This window comes from Arvicanthis niloticus, chromosome 6 (assembly GCF_011762505.2).
Source record: "Arvicanthis niloticus isolate mArvNil1 chromosome 6, mArvNil1.pat.X, whole genome shotgun sequence".
In the NCBI taxonomy this organism is placed as follows: Eukaryota; Metazoa; Chordata; class Mammalia; order Rodentia; family Muridae; genus Arvicanthis; species Arvicanthis niloticus.
Genome location: NC_047663.1, coordinates 33813446 through 33828020, shown reverse-complemented (window position 1 = coordinate 33828020; position 14575 = coordinate 33813446). Strand labels below are relative to the sequence as shown.

At 47.6% G+C, this 14575-nt stretch overlaps 1 protein-coding gene across 9 annotated transcripts in view; it reads right to left on the bottom strand.

Annotated features, from left to right (window-relative positions):
• The window catches only part of Msi2 (musashi RNA binding protein 2), a 371373-nt gene that overhangs the window by 7066 nt on the left and 349732 nt on the right, over positions 1–14575 (bottom strand). For 3 of the 9 annotated variants that reach the window (XM_034504709.2, XM_034504707.2, XM_076936047.1), the window contains 2 exons: positions 2458–2666; positions 743–815 (listed from right to left, as the gene is read on the bottom strand). In XM_034504709.2, coding sequence (XP_034360600.1) covers positions 774–815; positions 2458–2666 — 251 coding nt within the window. In that variant the 3' untranslated portion in view covers positions 743–773. The remainder of the gene's footprint in view (positions 1–742; positions 816–2457; positions 2667–14575) is intronic. The other 6 variants (XM_034504711.2, XM_034504713.2, XM_076936048.1 and 3 more) reach the window with 3 other exon arrangements.

The following is a 14575-nucleotide window of genomic DNA, read 5'->3' as shown; positions in this document are numbered from 1 at the left end:
GATTGCTCGCTACCTGCCCAATCTCCCTCCCGTCTCTCCCACCACCTCTGGATTCCCATCAAAGTGATTTAAAAATGTTTAATTAACTTGAGCTCAGTTTAAAAGGTTAAGAAACTGGCAGGGATCCAAATTCACGTTAGGCAGGTGATGCTGTTAATTTAATTGGCTTTTCGTGTGGTAATCTTGATAATTACTCCATAGTTAACTGGCAAAAAAAAAAAAAAAAATGTTTTCCTTTCACTAAAAGATGGAGTCAGGCTGGTTGGCTGCACAAACCCCATTGGCTGTGAGCCCCAGCAACCCACAGGGCAGTTCACAGGACTTTGAGAATGGCCCTGCTCCCCATTCCCTGATCCTAGGACTGGCACAAGACCAGTTTACCTGCCTCCATCCTGCCTGGAATGGACACAATATGAGATCACCTTCCAGTTTCCCACTCAAGAAAGAAAAAGATGAGGGTGGAGAAGATACAGAAACGGAGCCAAAAGAACAAAATCAAAACGAGCAAAATGGGGAGTTGGGGGGCAGGTGAGGGTCATGATTAAAAGCTAGAGGAAGAAATGAGAGAATAAAGATACTGGATTTATTTATTTTTTTTTTGATCCCACTTCCTTGGAAAGGGGTGGTCCAGAGAGAGAAGAAAGAGATGTGATGTGATGTGCATGTGTGTACACGTATGAGCGGGCACATATGTGTACGGACACGCGGGCAGGGCGGAGACGCACGGCAGAGACGGTAATACCTCATAGTGAGATGGCAATGGAAGCACCTGCTCAGTGGTATCCATTTGTAAAGGCCGTTGCAATCAAAGGTCCCTAAAATTGCACAATTGTTAAGGTCATCAGTGCGTTATACATGGGAACAGATTGTCATATCCTGGGAAAGGAGATCACCCCTAGGACTCGAGTCGGTGGTTGCCAGCATGAATATGTAATTCTGAGACACCATGCCATGAGGAGTCGGGGTGATGCCATCCCCAGCTCCTTCCTTCCTGCCCAGTGATCCCCCAACCCAAGCTTGTCTGCTTTCCAAGGGGAAACCAAGAGCCAGATTCTGAGGGGTGAGTGGGTAGGAAAGTGGGGCTCATGCCTTAAACAAAGGACGGTGACAGTGGCCATGAACCCCACAGGGCAAATACAAGAATCTCTGTCCTCAGTCTCAACAGATTAATCTGGGGGAAGAAATGTTGGTGGTGATCAACATTGATGGCCTGTGATTATTTCAGAAATAACATCACCGTGTGAAGGTCCCAAGATCCAGGTTTTCAAGAACAAACAGGATGTGTGTTTCCCACTGCTGAAAATGGAAATGAGTCGTGTTCTGAGTGCTGATCGACAGGCCCCCAAATTGATGCAGCTCTGGGCTGAATAACAATGTTCTGGATTTGGTACTACAGTTGATCCGAGGGGATTAGACTCATCAAACTACTGATTCAAGTAATACTGGCTCTGGAGCAGAATTGAAAGAGGACTCAGGAAGCATAGGCCAGGGTTGGCTAACATGCACAAATATGTGTCTGTGTGAGAATGTATTAGACAGTGTGTGCATGCGTGTACGTGTGCATGTGTGTACATGTAGGTCTTTGCGTTCTCAAAGCATAAATGAAGTTGCCTTGGTTCTTCAGGCTCTTAGAATGGCTTTGGTCTCCCCCGCATGGTCCCCCAAGACAGATTTTGCCAGCTTTCTCCCAGATACAGAATCTGATGCAGGATGTAACCTGGGAGAGCAGACACCCCCACCTCAACTCAAAACCAAACTGCCTCCAAAAGAAGGAGGCTGGCTAGGGCAGAGACTGGCAAGTGGGCTCAGGCACATTCATGCTCACGCACCAGGAGGGAAAAGAACAATACGATCTGAAAACAGCATGCAAATCTCTTAAGCAAATTTCCATTGCCTGGATTAGTCAGATTATAGAACCACAGAGCATCACAGATATCAAATGCATCTGGCCTTTAGGGAACTGCAGCTAAAGAATGGAAATAGGAACTTACTTGGAACCTGGAGGCTGTAAGAAACATTTGAAAAGAAAATGGCCTAGGGAGGAGCTTCCCCTACCACCTTCCAGGCACCACTGACCCAAGTGGACAGCAGAGTGGGGACACTGCCCGCTGAGGTAACAGATATAGCATGAGGACTTACCATATGCCAGAACATGACTTAGGCTTTCTCACCTAGCTTTTTTTTTTTTTTTTTAAGTACCCTATTCTTACGTTGTATGGATTATATGAATTGGCTCAAGGTTGCATAGCCCAAACGTGATGGGAGAGGTTAACAGAGCTGTCCATATACCTTACACTACATGACTGGGCCAGCAGATGGAAGCTTTAGTTGGCCTAAAGCTTTAGTTGTTGATAGGGGTCACCCTGTCTCTTCCTCTGCCCTTAGTTCTGGACTTTCCTCCCCATGGGCTGTGTGACATTGGTGAGGAAGGAGGAGGGCAGCGAGGCAGGTACTTACAGCTATGCCGTGGCCGAAGCCTGAGCCAGGCTGTGGGCTGGCTGCGCTTATGTAATTCCCCACTCCGGAGTCCTGGCTGGCAGGGCCGTAGAGATCGGCGACAGGTCCTGGGCTGTTGGCCCCCGGGAAGCCTCCGGGCCGCGCCGGGTTGGAGCCTGCCGGGGAAGCGGGCGCGCCAAAATTCGGTTGAGCACTGTAGCTATTCAGGACTGGTGTGCAGAGAATAGAGCTGGGTATGAGGCCAGAAGCCAGGCATGCACCGATCATTACAAGCCAAACACTCGAGAAAAAAAAAAAACAGCTGAGGCCCAACTTCTAACACTCAACCAAGGCCATGCGAAAACATCAGCAGAGACTCAAGAATACTCAGCCCAGGCTATCACTAAGAAGCTTGGAGCTCCAGAAATAGATAGAAGGAAAAAAAAACGATCATTCAACACAGTATGGCAACCAACCGGAGGTGCTTCACTGCCCACCAGGTTATCACAATAGAAATAGAGATATATATGGAGAGAGAGAGAGAGAAAGAAATTTTTTTTTTCACATCTGAATTGACGCTCATGCAGTCTTCTAGGTTTGGGCACGTTGAGACAGCATTCACATCCCATGCAAACTACAAAGGAACTAGTTTTAGACTACACATTGTGTTAATATTGATATTAAAACATGACAGGAAACAAAAGCAATTTTGTGTGATTGAAAAAATCTTTGGGAAAGGGATTTTGAATTTATTTTTGTATGTATGTGTGCATGTGTGTATATTTCATCCCATATCTCTTGGTTTTTTTTTGGATCCATTAAATGACGAATTTGTGTGTGGTTTTTTTTTTTTTTTTTTTTTTTTTTTTTTAGACAAAATAAAAAGATCTCCACTCTGTATACCCCCCTCCTTCCCCCACCCCCACTGGCTACTCCCTCCCTCCCACCCCTCCGTTTATACCCTGCATGAAAATTGGCAATATTGAAGTGGTCAGAGGATGGGATATGTCATGGAAAGTTCAAGTATCTTAACATAACAGTAATGATGGTGGCAGAGTCCTCTTTTGGGGTGCAGAGCAGGGGATGGCGGGAGGGAGGGGATGGGGTGGATGGTAACCTGAAGGTTGGCTAAGGCTGGGGTGCTGCAATGATTCTAACAGGACAACCACACACTCACCTCCTGCAGGAGAAGGAAAGGGGGGGATTTAAACTTTTTTTCCCCTTTGGTTAAAAAAACAAAACAAAAAAACCAGATAAGTAATAAAAGCAGAACACTCTAACCGAATGAGCTGACAGCTAAAGCAATCTGACCACAATGCATTTTGGTTATATTATCTCAGGTAGAAACTCCAGACTGGGGAAAAGAAAGCTTGGAATGCACCTTGGCTACTGAAGGACACCCGGCATCCACATAGCCAGAGACTGCGCTGTGTCTGAGAGAGGGGTGGCCAAAGGTGACACTGCCTTGGGCTTCATCTTAGCCTGCTTCTAAGACCACCACACCTTCCTAGTGAGAGCCCCAGTCTATCAAACAGGTGAATGCTGCCTCTGCTTTATACACTTTTAGTAAATTAAACTTGATTTGCTGTTTTTTTTTTTTTTTTAAATCCATCATAGGCCTGAGATGGTGATGTATGCCTTTAATCCCAGCACTTGGGAGGCAGAGGCCTACAGAGCAAGTTCCAGGCCAGGGACACACCGAGATTCTGTCTTAAAAAAAAAAAAAAATCAGAGGGGTTGGAGAGACAGCTCAGTGATCAGGCTGCTCTTCCAGAGGACCTGGGTTCAGTCCCCAGCACCAACATGGCAGCTCACAACTCCAGTTCCAGGGGATCTGACACCCTCACACCAAAGCATATAAAATAAAATATACTAAAAAAACCAAACCAACCAACCAAACAAACAAACAAAAAAAAAACCCAGAAACATGCCCCCCCCAAAACCCCAAAATTCCAAGCAATTTCCATCACAAAAGTAAGCTCTTAGTGGTTTTGATCAGTAAGTAAGCAGCTGCGGACCTTAGCTAGCATGTTTTGAAGAAACAGTGATGGAAACTCGCTTGCCCTCAGCTTTAGAAAGCTCACTCCCCCCTCCTGGCTCCTGTGGCATCACTCCTCTGCCCTGTAACAGCTGCCAAGAACATCTGAAGTGTACAGTGGAGTCCCTCTTGCCTGGGGACCTGTCGCTGGAGGCCCTCACTTCTCTTGTGGCTTTGAAGAACATGTAAGTGGATTTTTTTTTTTTCACGCACTTGTCATAGGAGTGAGAAGAGATTAATGATACCACACTTGAGAAGGAGACACAAGATCCAAAGTGGACCAAACCACACAGGGCCTGGCCCCAACCTCAGCAGAGGAAAGAGCGACTGTTGCCTCTGGATGCCCTGGGGCAGGATGCATCCCTTTGAAGCATTTGGCCAGAAATTAATAAACAAGACGAACAAGCCAATGGGTTGGGGTAGCGGGGGAAGGGTGGAGGTGCTCAAAGCAAGTGAATAACTTATTTAGAAATGTACTGGCAGCAGAATTTTTTGAATCAAGAATATTAAAATCGCAGATGACATTTGTCCCTTCTTGCTCATGGATGCAAATATCCAGCTGAGATATACAAAAGATGGCACTATCTGGGTGGACCACACCTTATCCAGGCACCAACCCCTCTCTCTACTGAACAAGGAACTAGCTTTGACTGGCAAGAGGATGGGGTGGGGTTGGGGAATCGTAGAGGAAGGTGGAGAGAGAGAGGGTTTTTTTTTTTTCCCAGCTTCTTTCTCCTCTGATAAGATGCGTTTCTAGGAAGATACTAGACAGGTAATGAAGAGAAGGCAGGGGAGCCTCACCCCTGGAGACAAATCCAGCTACAGAAAGACAAGAGGCAACAGGGCAATGGAAGAAAGCTGTCCAGAGAGCCCTCTATGGAAGGTTTAGAAAGCAGGGGGGGCAGGGGGGGGCTGCTGATATTCACTCTACTACCCCTGGCAACTTTCCTGGCGACATGTACACCTGGAAGCCTGGCACTTGTAGTCTGGAGGGAATTTTACAAGAAGCCATTTTAGGCCTACAGCACCCCTCCCTGCTCAGTCAGATCGTATCCAATGACAGTGACAGCACTATGGAGAGAGGCACTGTGTTAGAATGTGGCTTACTGCCACCCCCAGTTCCACTGGAGCGTGTACTTGCTCAGCCAAAGCCTATCCCACCTCAAGGTTATGCAGCAAGCATCCCTCGGTGAAGGGTGGAAGACTTAACTGCAGAGTCTTCACCAGAGGGTACAGGAGACAGGCAATAAGCACCTAGTTCTAGGTTTGTCCCCTTCTGCAGGGACAATGGAGCCTATCAGTCACAGAGGAGAGAGATATCCCTTCAAGTTCCATAGTCAACACTTGTGTCTCTTGTGGCAGAAGAGCCACACCCCAGATAGTGTGACAAGGTCCCCAGGCAAGATATATATATATATGGAGCCTGTTCAGGAAGGGATAGAGACAGACACTTGGTAGCTGTTACTGTCTGCTGAGAGCAGGAAGGTAGCTGGGACAAAGGAATTTCCTTCTTTCTGAAAATCAGTACAATTCCTCACACTGTGTACTGGCTAGCTATTTGATAACAGGGTTTCTTCCTGTGAGCTCTGAGAGGCAAAGCAGCAGGCAAGAGGCCAAGTTCCCATGAAAGTTCTTTCTGTGAAATGGAGGGCTCCCTTCCCTGGGCACCAAAACTCATTTTGAGGGTTCAGGTGTGGTTCCCCAACCCCAAGAAAGGATATGACATCACTTTTTATGGGCGTCTTGACTATTGTGTGGCTAGTCCAGCTCTGTGTGTGTGTGTGTGTGTGTGTGTGTAATATCTGGAATGATGAGGGCATGTCAGAAGCTGAGACTGTTACAAGGCCTAGGACAAGGCCTGTGATACATTGGCTGGCAGTTTTAGGGCTCACTGTGGTAAGCAGGCTCACCTCTGAGCAATGTCCATAGCCCTGGCTTAATTCTAGGGTTGTTCCTCCTTCTGCACCTGATCCCAGCATCCTCAGGCTTTCCCAGTCCAGGTAGTACCCCCAGGAGGCAGGTACAATGGATAGAGAGGGGACCCTGGACTTGGAGTCAGAAGACCTGAGTTTGACTCTGACCCTACCCTGACACCTGTGTGCCCTGGTCCAGCTTGTGTCCTTATCTGTGACACATGAGTAATGTGTCCCTTATTCAATCTGAGTCACTAGGCTGCTGTGAGAATGAAAAGGAGAAAAAGCTCTGTGACTTATCAGGCATATGCAGAGCCCCACACAGGCCCTGTATGCACATTTAGCAAAATCCAATAGAGGAAAATGCAATCCACTTGCCATACAGACCTGGAGGTGATTACAAAAGGGGTTCAATCCATCCATCTGGTGCATTTAATCACCCTAAACCTGAAAAAAAGGACTGGGGGGGGGCAGGAAGGAATAACATGAAAAGTGGGGACACTTGCTATACCTCAGAAGGCCAGCAAAGCAAGAGGGATGGATTCGAATGAAAGTCGGAGGTATTTTACATTAAATGAAAAGCTTCATGCTGCTCAAGAAAACACCCGGATGGCTGACCCAGTGAAGCCTTCCTTTCTCATCTCAGAGATGGGAACAGAAATTGGACCAGCAACCTGCACTGGGAATGCAGACCCTTACCTGGGGGTGCTCAGCCAGAGCCTTTCTAAGTGGGCTGGGCTGGGCTGGGCTGGGCTGGGGTGTGTGTGTGTGTGTGTGTGTGTGTGTGTGTGTGTGTGTGTGTGTCTGCTTACCTGTGGTCTAGGAAGGGCTGGGCCAATTAATCTCTGGGGGTAGGAAAATGATGTAAATCACAATAGCCTTACTGTAGGTCCAGGAAAAGACATGGAAGTCCAGGTATTTCTCTACTGTCTAACACTGGGTAGAATTTGAAGGGAGCAGCAGAGAAGGAGACCCACCTGTAGCCACAGCACCCAGGAGATGTTGCATTAAGCCACTCAAAACCTGAATACGCAGCCTCTGTCTCCTTGTCCAGCCAGCCCTTTAGGGTCTGGGACCAAAATACCAAAATTAAATAGGAAACCCAAAGGCTGAAAACAGGCTAACTCCAGTTTGATGTTGATAAAATCCCTTGGCCTGTTTTGATCTGTCCTTGAGTTACATCCTCTACCTAACTTTACTAGGGAAGCAACCAGTATGGTTTTCCCAGGTGTCTCCAGTCACCCCCACTTGTTGCTATGCTGCTACATACTCACTGTGAAGGTCCCATCCCTGCCTGCCCCATCCATAGATCCCTTGGGTCTTATATGTTACTTCTTATATGACTGGTGTCTATTTTTCTGTACTACAAACATACTGCAGTACTTACTATGAAATCCAAGGCCACGACTATAGACTTAGAAGACAGTCTAGCACTGTATTCCAGCAATGATGAAAGCTACCCAAGAATCAGTGGTCAGCACATCCCTGTTAGGAATGGCAGGGCAGGAGATGTACTACTAGCACACATGGCTGGGTCAAGATAGGTGAGAGCTAACGAGGGAGAGAAGAGGGTGCCAGGCTAGGAGGGCCACAAACTCAACAGCTTTTAAGATGGGCTTCATTACGTTGTGTAATAGATGAGGAAACTCAGGGTCTTAGGACTGAATCCAGTTCCAAACTTGAAAGTACAAGTAACTTCAGTCATAACATGGCTCAGGTGTCCATCCTTAAATCACAGTTTGGTACTATAGACACCTCTCTTACTAACCTCCCTGGGTTTGGGTGGTGCCTACAAAGACATAGGGGACTTCATCTCTGCTGATGACTGGGGTAGCTCCCACAGTGTCATACAACAAAGAACCTTGTGGCAAAAATGCAGTCAGTGTTGAGAGTCAGTAAGTGGGAGGTGCACTGGCCAAGACCTTACTGAGACTCTCACCCCTGTCAAAAGAGCCTGGACACAGTGGGGTCCCCAGAGAACTAACTCAGCCCTCAAAGTCCATCCCACTCTGCTGGGTCCTGTGGGGAGCTGGGACACCTTATGGCCAATTGGCATTTGCAGCCCAATCATATCTAACAGCATCTTGGCACCAGGGGATCCAGCAGCTGGGTGTGGGTGGTGGATGGTGGGTGAGGAGGGTGCTCAGGGCATAGTCCCTTGAGGACCTGTACAAAAGGCTTTCCACTTGAGTAGTCCGTCTTTAATGATTGTAAAGGCGCAGGAGTTTAATCCATTTTTGATGTAAGCACTAATAGCTCTGTGTCCTTGAAGTTCAAAGCGGGCGCATACATGTCACTAATTAACCAAGCGCAGAGCCATTCAGCTCCCCCTCATGTTCCTAATTAGGTCTTTAATAACAAACAAACTCCGACCTTAGCAAGAGGCTCCCATTTGTCAGCCAAGCTAGGAGTATGACTGCTTCCCTGTTTACAGTTGGTCTAAACTTTCTGCTCCTCATCTCAGCCTGGCCTCAAGGGAGATAGGAGAGTCACACCACAGAGACAAGGCCATCCTTGAATGTGGTCATGTTGGCCCTGGTAGGCAGAAGAGCCCTGAGCCCACAGGGACTCTAAACCTAAGCTGGTGATTTCCCCTGCCTCCTTTTGGAGGATGCTGGGCATCTGTCATGGTCAGGCATGGTATAAAGCTGTAAAATTAACCAGGACTCAAGGCTATGGTTACACACTGACTTTGCCCAGGCTCTGATTTGATGGGTTTGAAATATGGCTTGGCAATGAGGGAAGTTTAAAAAAAAAAAAAAAAAAAAAAAAAAAAAAAAACCAAAAACAAAAAAAAACCTCCCAGGTGATTCCAGCATGCAACATAGTTGCAACAAACCTTAAGGCTGGCTTGCTCATCAGCAGAGATGAACAGGTCTTCTGTTATTGAATTGTGTGTGTGTGTGTGTGTGTGTGTGTGTGTGTGTGAGAGCGCACACACACAAGCCCATATGGAGGTCATTGTCAAGTGCCTTTATTGGTCTTTACCTTAGTTGAGACAAGGTCCCTCGATGAACTTGGAGCTCATCAATTTGGTTAAGCAGGCTGACCAATCAGCTCCAGGGATCTACCTATCTCTACCTCCTGAGTGCGGGGATTACAGATGCAGCTGTGACTCACTATTATGTGAACACTGGGGATCAGAACTCAGGTCCACCTGCTTGTAACAGCACGCCCTCTACCAACTGAGCCATCTCCCCTAGCCCCACGTCTTCTGCTATTAATGAATACTGTTCACAAAGACAGAACCACAGAAGCCTAAAAGGTCCCACCAAGCACACTTAAGGCTAGAAATCTGATATCCTGAAAATGGGACTCTAACTGTAAACAGAGGTCTGCCACACTGCCATGCATCCTGCACTTGATGGCAGACAGTTCTCAAGGGCACACCCCACACCTCCATGGAATTTCCTGTCACAGGGATGCTCTCTGCTTTCTCTGTACGCTATCCTTAAGCCACTGTCATTTCCACTGCTTATGTCTCCTAGGACAAAGGATCAGGAGCTTTGGACGGAGCAGCGATACTGAGCTGCCGGGCTGATGGGATCTACTGGGGACTGTAAGTCTGAAATCCTCATTTAGTAGAAGTGGATGCTGGCCATGCCATGCCCTGCCCATCCTCCTGTGGGTTTACCTTCTGAGCTATGTCTCACTTATAAGGCATCTCCACCCCCAGGAGGTGAGCGCACCTCTTGGTGGTTTCAATATCCTCTTAGCTATTTGAACCTTGAAGGTCAAGACCTAGGGAATGGAGGTCACGAACTCGTCAAGACCCCTAGCATGTCATGGTGAGTTTACTCTTTAAGACAGGCAAACAGAAAAAGAGGCTGGCAGAGGGAGACCCTGAAACCTCAGGGGCTACACCTCAGTGAGAGGTTTAAAGGGTGCTTTTCTGGATTAAAAAGACAATATGAGGCCAAAGATAGCATAAAGAGACAAGGAGTTTCTTCCATGTCATGTGGTTCCTGCTGTGTTTCTGGTCTGTTCTCTAGTAGGGGAGGGAGGGGTTAGTTTTGTGACTGACTCTCTGGGGTACCCACCCTTCCCTGTGTATCTGTAAGGCTGAACTCTACAAGACCCGGGAAGCCCACCCTCTCCAAGACATAACTTCCAGAAACAGAGGGAGCTGGCTAGGGAGCAGGGCTGGCCTGCTTTCCTCACACATCAGTCTCTACCTCAGGCACCCAGGCGCAAGCGTGGCACTCATTATTTGCCATGGACCTGGACAGACCACTTTATTAATATTAATAAGTAGCCAGGAACAAAGGACCCATTTATTTTTAGCCTTCTTTAATTGTGTAGTAATTACTCATCTACAAAACAAATGAGCCCCTGTTTGCAGTTGCTATGGTACCTGGTGCCCAAGCCTCCCTAAAAGAAGATTGGGCAAGGAGTCGGCTGCGCCCATGGCCACACCCCCTTCTCCACCATTGGCTCCAAGCACAGCCCCAGCAACTGAGCAGCCAATGGCCTCCTTGCTCTAGGGCTGGGCAGTGTTTCCCAAGCACTTTCCAGATGCGGTTTGTGCAAAGCAAAGAAAGGGATACTGACTCCTCCCTGCGGAGATGTCTGCCTATCCAGAGATTCCCTCCCTTATCCATCACCTCGGACAGCGACTAACTTCCTTCGGCTCTATTTTAACTAGAGGTTCCCTTCAAAAACTTCCCTTCAACCTGTCTCCCTCTTGTTGGACCACACCTTTTCTGGGTGTCCTTTGTCTGACACTGGTCCGAATGGATGCAGGAACCAAATCAAAATGTCAGCCAAAGATCAGCCAGGCAGAACCACGTTGTTGAGTCCCAACAACAGAAGCAGGTGCAAAACTGCAGAGCACGCCTTCCGGGATCACTTGTGAATGATTCTGGGTTATCGCCTTCCCTAAGGATAGGAAGAATTGAGTGGGAACAGCTGCACCTTTCTGTTGAGTGTTTAAAAGTTGCAGTCTGTCTCAGCCATCGCTAGATTGGTACAACGCAGCGTGTGCTGATAGTGGCTGGGAGCACGAGCTGATGGGATAGGCTCAAATCCTGTCACTGCCACCTCAGATAAGCTACTATCTCTTCCCCGAGCCACAGTTTGTAATCTCTAAAATGGGAAGGGGACCGATGGCACCCATTTATGCCTTCAGAATTAAGTGGGGGGGGGGGGGTATGGCATGTGGGCTTGGTGCACACAGCATTTGACACACAATGTGAGCAACTACTGATGAATTATTATTGTATTCATAAAGTGGGGTCATGTCTCTAATACTCTTGTTAATAAGATACTCTTCTTTTCTTTCTTTCTTTTTTTTTTTTTTTTTTTTTTGTTGTTGTTTTTTTTGTTTTTTGTTTTTTCGAGACAGGGTTTTTCTGTGTAGCCCTGGCTGTCCTGGGCACACTCTGTAGACCATGCTGGCCTCGAACTCAGAAATCCACCTGCCTCTGCCTCCCAAGTGCTGGGATTAAAGGCGTGCGCCACCACTGCCCGGCCAAGATACTCTTCTTTAAGGAAACTTCCAGCAGATGTGTATTTTGAGATGTTTGGTTCACCAGGTGTGGCTTTCTACTAGTCCAAGCCAGACAAGGACAATGAGAGATGGACCAGCAGAAAGGACGAGGGCACAGGCTGCCAAGAGGGCAAACGAATGAGAACTGACAGCCTGAGGATGGGACCGGATGACAACTTGTCACTGAGGTAAAATGGAGACAAGTGTTTGCTCTGGGCCCCTGCCCAGGTCATCTTTCTCAGGTGGTTCTGTCTTTCTCAGTCTACAGCTATGAAGAATTTGAACCAATCCCCAGCCCTACAATCTAGGCATAATAACCCTGGCTGGCTTCTAGGTAGCCCGGTCTCTTTAAGTCTACATTGCACTACCTAGCAGCCAGTCTTCCATTCCCAATCTCTGAAGGCCTGGGCCAGGGCTCTCCTCAAGGACTGAGCTTTGCTGCCTGCCAAGCACTTCCTGATCTACAGCTAGATCTCAAACTTGACTGTGTGATCTGTCTTTCCCAGAAGACTGAGTCTCCGCAGAGCAAGGACCATACCACAGAATCCTTCTGTACCCTACCCTGGCCTCCATCTTGACGGCTGAGACCGGGCTCATCAAGGAGAGGAGAGTATGAGACCTCCTATGTAGATATTTACTGATGTGCATTCAGAGGCTACAGTGTCTAAGAACTACTTGTGACTTCTCCAGCTCCTCCATGCTACCCTGAATAATGCTGCCAAGGTATGTCAATCACGCACCCCTGGTTTCACTTCCTGGTCATGGGCCCTCTACACTGGTCTGTACAGCTCCCTAACCTCACTGGATGCTCACTCCACCCCTACTGTATGTTATTCTCCAGGCACAGTGAACTGTTTGCAGGGCTTCAAATGGACCCTCTTCTAGATTAGTGAACCACATCCTGTGCATGGAACAGGTTTCTGTGACTGGGTTTTTGGTGGTGTTGTGTCATTAACGAACTGTTGTCTTCACTCCAGGCTGGCTGGTCCTTAAGGGTGTGGACAGCACTGGTGTTTTACTATAGACCCCCAGGAGGGTGGTATGTGCCTCTGGTTGTTACTACAATATAATTTTCCTTCTCTCTATCAGCCCCCAAGTGTACCTTCAGGATGCAGTCCTTCCCCCAACACCACTGTATAAAAGCCATTTGGTTTAGAAGGAGATAGATCTAACATTCGGTGATTGGTTCTTATAGCACAGGCCTTGGGCAATCAGCACCAAGCTCTTGGCTTTTTGCTAGGATTCTAGACCACCTTCTAAGTTGTGCTGCACTGTGCCACACTGCATTTATGAAGCAGATCTCATACCACTCACGCTGGCTTTGTATCTGTTGTGTCCCTGAGGCTGACCTTGAACTTCTGGATTTCCCTACCTCTGACTGCTGAGTCTTCAGGTGTGTGCCATTCTGCTGGGTTTATCCAATGCTGGGGATCAAACCCAGGACTTCATGCATTCTAGGTTAAACGCACTATCAACTGAGCTATATCCCCAGACCCACCTCCTTCTTTAGATGGGATAGCATGACACCCCACACAGCTGTAGCTGTAATATGAGGAAAAGCAGCTCATATTAAAGTACTAAAGTTAGGAGGTAGCAAAAGTCAATAGAACTGCATAGAAGGGTCTGGAAAAAACGCACACACGGAGCCTATACCTCTGTGGTGCTTTCAGGTTCTCAGTCCATAAAGCCTCTATAAAACATAAACATGCCAAGCCTTCCAAAACAGCTCAAAACATCATGAACCTGGCCTAGCAATGTACCTGCCACATCTAGCGATGACTATTGGTCCATACTTTGGTGAGTATCTGCTGAATTAAACTTTGGCAGATGGCCATGGCTCCGGTTCTGCACTCTCCATCTGGAGGGCTGGACTATGTGGTCATGAGCTGGAGCCTGAGTCCTTGGAATGACACATACCTAGACCTCAGGGCTGCCTGTATTGCTGATTATGTCAGGTGTCTGGGTGGCAGGCCTATGGTGGCAGTTCCTCTACAGAGCTAATTTCCAAATACCTGTGTCAGATCCAGTGTTCTTCACCTTGACTCAAGCCTTCTTTCCAGGTTACCAGGAGTGTGACTCTGGAGAAGTCACATAGACATTCTGTAGCCCTGCTCTCTCAGGAGAAAACATGTGAAACCAAGCCAACCCTCTTTCCCATGTAGCTCATGGCTTGGGTGTGGCTGTATATGCTTATCAAAGCTCTTTGGAATATACTGCACCATGATGCCTCTAAGCTTGTGTTCCTCCGATGGCTCTCATCAACCTCAGGGGTTGACCACTTTTCAGGGCTCTTACAACCCTCAGTCTCTTCACCAATGGCTGGGGGTCTCTAGGCCTAATGCGTTCTCCCCACTTGTGCAGTGCCCAGGAGAACCACTACTCTTTCAGTGGAAGGCTCCTTGACAGCTGGGCCTGGGTTTTCTAGCCAGTACTCCAGTGACAGCTAACCCAATTAAGGGACAGTCAGGAACATGTCACCTACTGAAAACCATTCCACTGATTTAAAGACTATTAACGTTCCCCCACTCCATCTGCTTCTAGATTAACTTGGACTTCGGTCTGGACTTTAAGGCGAGTCACTAATTGCTCTAGAGTTGATTTATCAAGTGCATGGTATTTCTATTACAAAATTATTGATTGGAGCTGATGTACTGTATCCTCAACGGGGCTGGTTTGAAAGCCCTTGGAGAATGAATGAGC